This window comes from Chiloscyllium plagiosum, chromosome 3 (assembly GCF_004010195.1).
Source record: "Chiloscyllium plagiosum isolate BGI_BamShark_2017 chromosome 3, ASM401019v2, whole genome shotgun sequence".
Taxonomy (NCBI): domain Eukaryota; kingdom Metazoa; phylum Chordata; class Chondrichthyes; order Orectolobiformes; family Hemiscylliidae; genus Chiloscyllium; species Chiloscyllium plagiosum.
The window spans coordinates 62,989,462-63,000,892 of record NC_057712.1 but is presented as its reverse complement, the minus strand read 5'-3'; the positions used below and the strand labels follow the sequence as shown (position 1 = coordinate 63,000,892).

Sequence of the window (11,431 nt, the reverse complement as noted above, 5' to 3'; positions counted from 1 at the left end):
AGGGCATCAATGTGGACTTCAACAGTTTCCTCATTTCCCCTTCCCCGACCTCATCCCAGTTCCAAACTTCCAGCTCAGCACTGTCCCCGTGATTTGTCCTGACTTGTCCTACCTGCCTATCTTCTTTTCCAACTATCCACTCCATCTTCCGACTGCCCCTGACCTATCACCTTCATCCCCTCCTCCCACCCCCCTATTGCACTCTATGCTACTTTCTCCCCACCCCCACCCTCCTCTCATTTATCTCTCCACCCTTTAGGCACTCTGCTTGTATTCCTGATGAAGGGCTTTTGCCCGAAACATTGATTTTCCTGCTCCCCAGATGCTGCCTGAAATGCTGTGCCTTTCCAGCACCACGCTACTCCTTCCGATAGGAAGGAGACCAGAATTGCAATCAATATTCAAAAAGTGGACTAACCAATGTCCTCTACAACTGAAACATGTCCTCCCAACTCCTATACTCAATGTGCTGACCAATACAATAAAGCATACTAAATACTTTCTTCATTATCCTATCTACCTGTGACTCTACTTTCCAGAAACTCTGAACTTGCACTCCAAGGTCTCTTTGTTATGCAAAACTTCCTAGAACTTTACCATGAAGTGTATAAGTCTTGCTCTGATTTGCCTTTCCAAAATGCAGCACCTCACCGTTATCTTAATTAAACTCCATCTGCCACTCCTCAGCCCTTTGGCCCATCTGATCAAGATCCTGTTGTACTCTGAGATAATCTTCTTCGCTGTCCACTACACCTCCAATTTTGGTGTCATCTGCAAACTTACTAACTTTACCTCCTACGTTCACATCCAAATCATTTATATAAATGACGAAAAGTAGAGGACCCACCATCGATCCTTGTGGCATTTCACTGGTCACAGATCTCCAGTCTGAAAAGCAACACTCCACCACAATCGTCTGTCTTCCATCTTCGAGCCAGTTCTATATCCAAATGGCCAGTTCTCCCTGTATTCCATGAGATCTAACCTTGCTAACCAAGTCTCCTAAGAGGAACCTGTCGAATGCCTTACTGAAGTCCATATAGACCACATCTACTGCTCTGTCCTCATCAATCCTCTTTGTTCCTTCTTCAAAAAACTCAATCAAGTTCATGAGACATGATTTACCACACACAAAGCCATGCTGACTATCCCTAATCAGTCCTTGCCTTTCCAAATACATCAAAATCCTGTCTCTTGGGATTCTCTCCAACAACTTGTCCACCACTAATATCAGGCTCACTGGTCAATAGTTCCCTGGGTCTTCCTTACCATCTTTCTTAAATAGTGACACAACGTTAGCCAATCTCCAGTCTTTCTGGACCACAACTATGACTATCAGTGATCCAAATATCTCAGCAAGATGCCCAGCAATCACTTCCCTAGCTTCCCACAGAGCCCTAGAGTCCTCCTGATCAGGTCCTGGGAATTTTTCTACTTTTATGTGTTTCACAACATTCAGCGCTTCTTCCTCTGTGATATGGACATTTTTCAAGACGTCACCATCTGTTTCCCCACATTCTGTATCTCCCAAATCCTTCTCCACAGTAAACACTGATGCAAAATACTCATTTAGTATCTCACTGCATCTCCTGTGGCTCCACACAAAGGCCACCTTGCAGATTTTCAGGGGCACTATTCTCTCACAAGTTACCCTTTTGTCCTTAATGCATTTATAAAAATCCTTTGGATTCTCCTTAACCTTATTTGCCACAGCTATCTCATGTCCTCTTTTTGCCCTCCTGATTTCCATTTTAAGTATGCTCCTACTGCCTTTTTGCTCTTCTAAGGATTCACTCGATTTCTTCTGTTCCTTTTCTTAACTAAAACCTCAATTTCTCTAGTTATCCAGCATTCCCTACACTTACTGGCCTTTCCTTTCACCCTAACCAGAATATACTTTCTCTGGACTCTCGTTACTTCATTTTTGAAGGCTTCCCATTTTTCAACTGTCTCTTTACCTGCAAACATCTACCCCACAATCAGCTTTTGAAAGTTCTTGCTTATTCCCATCAAAATTTAACCTTTCTCCAATTTAGAAATTCAACTGTTAGATCCGGTCTATCCTTCTCCATTGCTATTTTAAAACTAATATAATTATGATCGCTGGCCCCAATGTGCTCCCCCACTGACACCTGCCCTGTCTTATTTCCCAAGAGTAGGTCAAGTTTTGCATCTTCTCTAGTAGGTACATCCACATACTGAATCAGAAAATTTTCTTGTACACACTTAAGAAATTCCTCTTCATCTAAACCCTTAACACTATGATAATCCCTGTCTATGTTTGGAAAGTTAAAATCCCCTGCCATAACCATCCTATTATTCTTACAGATAACCGAAGTCTCCTTGCAAATTTGTTTCTCAATTTCCCGCTGACTATTGGGGGTCTATAATACGATCCCAATAAGATAATCTTCCCTTTCTTATTTCTCAGTTCAACCCAAGTAACTTCCCTAGATGTATTCCCAGGAATATCCGAAGTACAGCTGTAATGCTATCCTTTATCAAAAACACCACTCCCCCTCCTCTCTTGCCCCTCTTTTTGTCCTTCCTCTAGCATTTATATCTGGAATATTAAGCTGCCAGTCTTGTCCATCCCTGAGCCACATTTCTGTAATTGCTATGATATCCCAGTCCCATCTTCCAATCATGCCCTGAGTTCATTTGCCTTCCCGATTAGGCCTCTTGCAGTGAAGTAAATGCAGTTTAAATTATCACTCTTACCTTGTTCCTGCCTGCCCTAATGGTTTGACTTGCTCCTTTTCCCAACTGTACCAGTCTCAGATTGACCTCTTTTGGCACTATCTCCCTGGGTCCCACTCCCCCAACCTTACTAGTTTAAATCTCCCAAATTGGTCTAGCAATCCTCCCTGCCAATATATTAGGCCCCTTCCAATCCAGGTGCAATCCATTCTTTTTGTACAGGTCCCTTCTACCCCTGAAGAGATTCCACTGATCCGAAAATCTGATCTCCAAGGAATCAAAATAGTTCTCCAAAAACACAGGGAGGAGAGAAAATTCACCCTGAAAGCTGCCAGTTCCATAATCTCCATAACTGACAGTACCTCTGAAATGCTGCTTCTTCAAGCACAGGCTGATTCTCTCTTCAGTGTTCAGTGCAACTATCAACAGCAAACATGGGAGAGAAACAGCCTATGATTAGAGAAGCAGTGACAAGTTTAATGGTAACCTTAATCAAATTGGGGCCAGGCTGATAAAATGGAAGTTTCTGGTCTAGCTCTGGAGAAGCACAAATTCCTCTGTCACGGATAGAAAGAGGGAGGTTACAGGAGACCGGTAAGAAAGAGTTTGAAAAGATGGTGAACAGCTGTCAGCTGCAAAGCAGAGACATCAGTTTCATACTACTTAAAGGGATATTCAGCTAACTGAGGATGAGGAAAATGTGAAGACACTGAGGTGAGGAACATCTTATAAATGCTTGTGGAATTTCTGGTTTAAGGCTTGTAAGATTCAGACCTTCTACACTGCCGAGAATGTAATCAGTTGCTATTGAAATGAACATTGCCAATTGTTAAATCTATCAAATGCAGTGAAAAAAGAAATAACAACGAACTTGAAATCTTCTAGCTTTGTGGGTATGTAAAGGAAATGCATTTCATGTGGCCTCAACAGTCTATGGAAGACCTGCTTAGATTGATGGCTTCGTGTCTAGAGACGTGTCTGTCAGTCATTTTGGGATTAACTTTCGCTGTTAGCTTGTGTATTTTGTTATGCTAATTTAATTGCTGGGGTTTCTGTGAAATTAGTAGTGAATGTGTATCATAAGTTTAAGTTTAATAGAGGGGTAATGATCCAACTCTGATTCTGGGCGCATCTAAATAATTCACATGTCAATACAAATATTGAACCAGCTAATGAGTTTGTTTGCGAGAATGAAAAAAAGGGGATACTCCAAACTAAAATGTAAACTTTGAAAATGAAAAAGTAGCTAATAAGTCTGTATCTTTCTAAATGTGAATAAATTCTATCCCTAAGAATCTTCTCCAATAAATTCTCTCCCGCTGATGTAAGGCTCACTGGCCTGTAATTTACCAGAATATCCCTGTTGCCCTTCTTAATCAAAGGAACAACACTGGCTATTCTCCAGTCCTCTGGGACACCTTCTCTGAGTAAAGAGGACACAAAAATTTTCTACAAGGCCCCAGTAATTTCCTAGCTGCCTCCCTTAGCATTCTGGGATAGATCCCATCCGGTTCTGGAGACTTGTTTACCTTAATGCTTTCCAAACCATCAACTCCTTTTTTATACTGACTTGTCCTAGAATATCAACATACCCCTCCTGAGGCTAAACAGCCACCAGGTCCTTCGCCTTTGTGAATACCGAGACAAAGTATTTGTTAAGGATCTCACCCACTTTCTCCGGCTCCACACATTAATTCTCTCCTTTCCCCATGAGTAGACCTATCTTTTCTCTAGCTACCCTCTTACTTCTTATATACATGTAAAACACTTTGGGATTTTCCTTAATTCTTTTCGCCAAAGACATTTCATGGTCCCTTTTAGCCCACCTAATTCCTTGTTTGAGATTTTCCCTGCTGTTCTTGTATTCTTTAAGGGCTCTGTCTGTTTTCAATTTCCTAAACCTTACATATACCTCCTTTTTTTTTGACTAAGCATTAAATTTCTCTTGTCACTCAAGATTCTCAAACCTTGCCATCCCTAACCTTCATTTTCAGAGGAACATGCTGTTCCTGAACTCTAATCAACTGACCTTTAGAAGGAAGCTATATGCCAGATGTGGATTTACCCTCAAATAGTTCTCCCCAGTCTACATTTCCTAGTTCCCGCCTAATATTATGGTCATCAGCCTCACCCCAATTTAATTTCATTCAAAGGCTACTCTTGTTCTTATCCATTAGTAACTTGAAACTTACAGAATTATGGCCACTGTTCCCGATATGCAGCCCCACTAGAATTTCAATCACCTGGCTGGGCTCAATCCCCAATACTAGGACTAGAATGGCCACATATTTCAAAGACCATTTGCTTCAAAATTTCTTTAGGATAATAAACCTGGGGAAAATGTTATTTCCAAATATAGTAGACATTATTCTATATGGAACTTACTATGCTTGGATCAACAACACTATTGGCCAGATCTCATCAGAAACTGAAGCATGCTATAATCCATATCTGATGCATCTTCAAATGGATTGAGGACACTGAAATTTCAATGTGCAAAAGGATGGAAACCTGTCTATTATGCTACTAGATAATTCACTAAGATGGACCAGCAGCTTTAACAATTGAAAAGGTGGCTTTAACAGGAACATGAACATGCAGAAAATGTTCAGATTATGTAATGGGCCCACAGTTTAAGAAAGAAGTTGACCATTAACCATTGGTTGGTCTTCTGAACACAAATTAAATAGCTAAGATATCACCTAGAATTCAATGGTTTAGATTGAGGCTAATGAACAACAACTGAATACGTGCCAGGGAAGTACCACTTGACAGCAGACACAATAACTTGGATACCAATATGTGGAGCAGAGAAAGCAAACACAGATTTCCTAACAGAGTTAAAGTTTACATGTCAGAAGCCAGAGTCAGTTACCAGCTACAGGAAAGAAACCCTACAAGAAATTTGGGAAGTACACAAATGGTGATGCAGAATTCATCCAAACAAGAAGATCTGGTTTGGAAGGCTAACGAGATGGGATATTAAATAATGCTATACTGTGCCAGTACTTTGAGCAGCGTAGCATCTTACTATCATCAATAACTTTCTCGTCTTCAATGAGAGATTAATGATAGCAGAGCACTTAAACTTGAAAATATTCAGAGAATTCATTGAGGTCATTTGGGCATTAGAAAGTGTCTTGTGAGGGCACAACTGTCAGTGTGCCAAAGATCTCAAACTCAATGTAAAAAATTATCATTAATTGTGTTTTATGCATGGTGAACAGCCAAAAGAAAAAGAATTATCATCTTTTCTCTTCAAGGCCATGGGAGTCCTCGGGAATACATTTCTCCAAGTTCAAAGGCAAGGTGTTCATTATTATCATAGATCATTGCTTCAGATGGAATGAGATAAATCACTTTCACAATATTACGGCAGAAACTACATAACAATTGCTTAAGATAATCTTCCCAACACACTTATAACTAACCTTCAAATAGGTCTTAGTGTGATTCCATAAACTACACATACAACTTTCACCTTGTTAACCTTCTCTTTCACATTAAACAGATACAATTCAGAAATGTAGGCTTGTGATTGTTTCTGGTAGATGATGGTTCTTACCCTCATATCTGTTTCATTAACAGTGCTATTTACATTTGAAATTTGTCTCATAATTTCAACCACAGCTTGGACATTGCCAGGCGTGTTCACTGTGACCTCATCTGTCACACTGGACAACTGTTCAAGAAGACTGGAAAAATTGTTTTCCAAATCAGTAGTGTTTACTGCCTGGAAAATAAAATTAGAAATGATAATTAGCAAAATCATGCATATTCCTGAGGTCATGGTACAACTGACAACCATGTTCGCTGTACAGCCTCCAATCCCATCCCATTAGCAGTTGCAGAATTTCATCATAAAGGCAAAAAAGCCAAAACTTTTTAAATGCCCTATGGAAACTCAGGTGGAAAAACATTGGAAAATTCCTCTTTAGCCCATAAATGTAATCAACACATATTTCAAGGAATCACTGTGCTAATAATGCAATGTTCTATTTTCCTTTTGTTTACTACATTATCAGCCAAAGTCAAGAATATGGAGTTTGCAAGCTTGATGTTTTGGGACTATTTCTTTAGAGAAAACACAGAAGCACAGGACATTACGTGACCAGTTCTGACTTCTGCCTGACAATCTTGATTATTAAAAGCTAAAAGGGGACCTAGAATGTTTGACTGGGAAAATGGTGCAAGACATTCATACTCTGAATCTGAGATGGACACAGGCCTTGGCGCCTTTGCTGCCTGAAGAAGTGGATGAATTTCTTTCGAGACACTTACATGCCGCCGGTATCAGAGGCAAAGATGGAGGAGCCTGACATGCTGCTAAAAGGCTCCAGGAGAGCTACAATAAAATAAAGACAGCAATTACTTTAGCTTCTCATAATTCGTACCTCAAGAATATTATTGATTTCCTCTGATATACAGAAATCTAATACTTCTTCATATACTCCATTCCTTCCACATCTTCTTTTCTTGACACCTGGCATGTCTTCACATGGGATTTCTGCGATGATATTAAAATTTGTTGTGCCAAACGTTTGATCCGTACATGGTATTTCATCAGCTGTTTAAAGAAAACACTCATACAGTTTTTCAAAATCTACAAAATGTAGTCCCTGAGGTAAAAACAATGACTGCAGATGCTGGAAACCAGATTCTGGATTAGTGGTGCTGGAAGAGCACAGCAGTTCAGGCAGCATCCAAGGAGCAGTAAAATCGTCGTTTCGGGCAAAAACCCTTCATCAGGAATAAAGGCAGTGAGCCTGAAGCCTGGGCAAGCTTATCTCTCCACGCTTCAGGCTCACTGCCTTTATTCCTGATGAAGGGCTTTTGCCGAAAACATCGATTTCGCTGCTCCTTGGATGCTGCCTGAACTGCTGTGCTCTTCCAGCACCACTAATCCAGAAAATGTAGTCCCTACTGCTCCTTTAAATTTATAATTTGTTTCAAACTAACTTAGTCTGTATGTACTTGATTACTGACTTCTGAGTAACTTAACATGCTTCCATTCAAGCACATATCTTCAGAGTCTCTTGCAGAGTAACAGTAGCTTTGTTACTTTTGCACCAGAACATCTAAGTTCAAGCCTCACCTTCCACAGAGTAAAAAAGTGCACCTTTATTGTTTTGAGTGTTTAGAAGTATAACATGCTATTTAACAATTTGTTATAATGATACAAATGCCAATTAGTTTGAATGGAATAGAACATGTTGACTTTCTAAAATATATAATGAATGAAAGGGAAAGAGACAATTGAAGCAAGGCTGTAAAGTCCAGTACATGAAGTCAGCTATCCAAATAACTGAAGCAGCCAAGAACCATTTTTATGCCTGGGACTCATTTAAGTATAATTGGCAAGCTGTCTATAAATCTGTAGTAGATGCATCAAACTATGAATGATTAGATACTGGTTTTTCAACATGATATGTATTTTTCTGATGCCATGTGTTAGTGAACATAGGAATTGGTGGATGGAATAGATGAATACATGGCTGAAAAGGAGCAAGGGCTTTAGATTCCTGGATTGCTGGGGCTGTTTCTTGGGAAGATCAGACTTGTACAAGTGTGACACATTGCACCTGAACTGGAACAGAGCCAACATTTTGCCACGGTGGCAGGGAGTTGCTTTTGTGGTCGGGAAGTATTGAAGAAAAACTCTTGAGACACAGACATTGAGAACTGATTAGCTTATTACACGATATACCATCGGGAATTCATCGTCCTGACTGTGGCTCGGTGCTATTCCGAAATACATCAGAACACTATAGGATTATATAGGGAAACAGATAGGAGCTAATCATTAATTACAAGGCTTCGGCATGCTTACAAGATGGTACTGAATTAGAGGTCAGCCGTTTGGGTCAAAACTAAATACTATTACACATTCCACAAGTGGACCAAAGTGAATGTTATCACCATGTGTTGTACTTACACAGATCTGTTAACACTAAGCAGAGATGTCCTTAATTAGCTGAGCAACCATGAAATGGCAATAATTCGTAGGGGAACAGGACTAATGAACAAGTCCATGTCCGCTTGACTGACTATGCTGTGTGCAGTAGCCATCCATCAAAGTGGGAAAAACACTAACTTGACAGGCTAGAGGCCTTGGAAGGATAAGGCCTACTTTTAGCATTACCTCATAGTAAGGGGTGCACAGCTAACAAAACTCTTGCTTTACAAAATGGTTTCTCAAACAGAATAGGGAAATAGCTTCCTCGACAATCCCTCCTTTTTCATTTCACAATCAGCGAAGCAGGTCCGAGACTTCAGAAAAAAGGGGAAATGTAGCCAGAGCCATGGCAGTTGTCTGGAGGGGGAGGCTCCCTATCGGATAGGTAATCCTCGGAATCCGAGTTATCAGCCTTGATAGGTTTTGGACTTGAAGGCTTAGTGTTATTGCGGTGTTTATTGGGAGGGGGAGTTTGACCAACTGGGCTGACGGTGGGGCCGAAGGCAGCAGCAGTGAACTGCAGCATTAACAACACTGTTTGAGAAAAATGATTAGGAGCGTGACTATCACCAAGGCAATAACAAGGACCATAAGACTCTGACCAATGGCGCTTCCCAAAGACCCGAACCACCTGCCCATCCAGGACCAAAGATCCCAATGGGAGATGGTATTATGGAGCCTAGTGGCCGCCTTTTGGATGTGGTCAGCAAGATTGGTAATATTCTCACTCGCATCAGGGATTTAGGTGTTACAGGCAGAGCCAATGAGGGCACATATGCCCCCTTTTTTGGCCAATAGATAATCCAGAGTCATCCTGTTCTGGAGGGCAACTGTGCAGATGGCGACCACCTCTGTATTAAGCTCATTAAAAGCTAAGGCTGTGTTATTCGCCACTTTCTCTAGGAGTGACGCCAGGTGTCTGACTTCGATGGTCAGCTGGGTGGTCCCGTAAAAGGGGCTGGATACAGCTAGGAACTCCTCAAATGCAGTTAAAGCTCTCTTGGCGTGAGCCCTGGGCTGCTCAAATGGGGATGAGTGGAAGTGGTAGATGAAAGGAACAACGTATCCTACATAGCAGCTACCAATCCAGGAGATTGGCAGCCAAGGGTAGGCCTTATGGCTGAAAATAAAGTTGATGCCATTATATGTGTCCAGCCAGTCCGTCTGCGTGCCAGTCCAGAAAGTTCTAAAAGTGGTGTTGCCTGCAGTCTTGTTGAGAGTGTTAAGGTCAAGTATACCTTCCCTCACTGTGGACCGAATTGCATTTGAGGTAAGGAGCAGCGAATAGGTGCATCTGCTGAACCCAGCATTCCATCCACTGGGAGAGTTGCTCCCAAAGCAAATAGTTCCCACATGCATGCCCATGCCCATGGTGTTAGTAAGGCTGGGGGTGTATGCGAGAGGTTGTACCAGGGTTGGAATCAGCCCTTGTCGTTGTCCAAGTCATAACCCACTGATTTCCAGAGTTAGCAACTGTTATCTGTTTGAGTGAAGCCCAATCGCTCAAACCTACTAGGAAGTTGCAACATGGCCACCGAGGGGACTATGTGATGATAAAATCATTTGAAAAGTGTTCTCTTTCTTCTAGGTGGAAAGGCCCATACCTCCTCCTCTTGATGACCCGGATGGCCATCACGGTCAAAGGCGTACCTGAGTGAACACATGCAACCCATTGCAAGAAAGTGCCATTGCCAGAACAACCTGAACAGGAGCACCAGCGTTTCCACCAGCTGCACCATGTGGGCAATGACTGTCTGTCTCTTCTCTGTGTCCCTCATGGCCCTGCACACTTTGATAGGGCATGAGTGGGACAAAGGGTACAGGGCACTGAACTCTGTTGTTCACGAATTACATACTAATACCTTCCTGCACGATTTACACTTCTGCAAAAGATATTAACCGCTCCCACTGCTGGGTGAGTACTTATATTCCCATCCATTCTGAAGGGGGAACCCCCCTCGACACATTCCATTCAATGAATCCAACACTGCCGAGTGGTCAGGCATCATGTTCACTCTTGAGACCCAACTTTTGAGTGAGCTACATCAGTGTCCAGATCTTCCCATGAGAATACCAATACTGGACACAAGACTTCTCTAAGTGAGAGAGATAGTTTACTTCAGAGGATGACATTTAATATAGGAATTGAGGGAATGGGCCTGAATGGATAAGAGGCATGGTTGGTGGGAGGTCAGTGGGAAATTAGGAAGCAAATATGTAAGGAGAGCTCAGATACCTCGAAGAAAAATAGGGTTATAAAGGGAGAGGTTCTTAACTTTCCAAACATAAACTGGGACAGTCATAGTGTTAAGGGCTTCAATGGAGAGGAATTTGTTAAATGTGTTCAAGAAAACTTTCTTATTCAATATGTGGATGTACCTACTAGAGAAGAGCAATAGTAGTTCTATTGTTGGGAAATAAGACAAGGCAAGTGACTGAGGTGTCAGAGGGGAGCACTTTAGGGCAAGTGATCATAATTCTATTAGTTTTAAAATAGTGATGGAAAAGGATAGAACTGATCAAAAGTTAATGTTCTAAATTGGTGTAAGTCCAATTTTGACAGTATTAGAACATAGAACATAGAACATAGAAGAATACAGCGCAGTACAGGCCCTTCGGCCCTCGATGTTGCGCCGATCCAAGCCCACCTAACCTACACTAGCCCACTATCCTCCATATGCCTATCCAATGCCCTCTTAAATGCCCATAAAGAGGGAGAGTCCACCACTGCTACTGACAGGGCATTCCATGAACTCACGACTCACTGAGTAAAGA

The 11,431-nt window shown here is 41.6% G+C and overlaps 1 protein-coding gene across 1 annotated transcript in view; it reads right to left on the bottom strand.

The window, feature by feature from the left end:
- Positions 1-11,431, bottom strand: part of LOC122539853 (adhesion G protein-coupled receptor F5-like) — a 92,225-nt gene that overhangs the window by 17,455 nt on the left and 63,339 nt on the right. Inside the window, exons 9-10 of the mRNA XM_043674974.1 lie at positions 7,095-7,267; positions 6,173-6,433 (exon numbers count right to left, since the gene is read on the bottom strand). Of these exons, the coding sequence (XP_043530909.1) occupies positions 6,173-6,433; positions 7,095-7,267 (434 nt within the window). The remainder of the gene's footprint in view (positions 1-6,172; positions 6,434-7,094; positions 7,268-11,431) is intronic.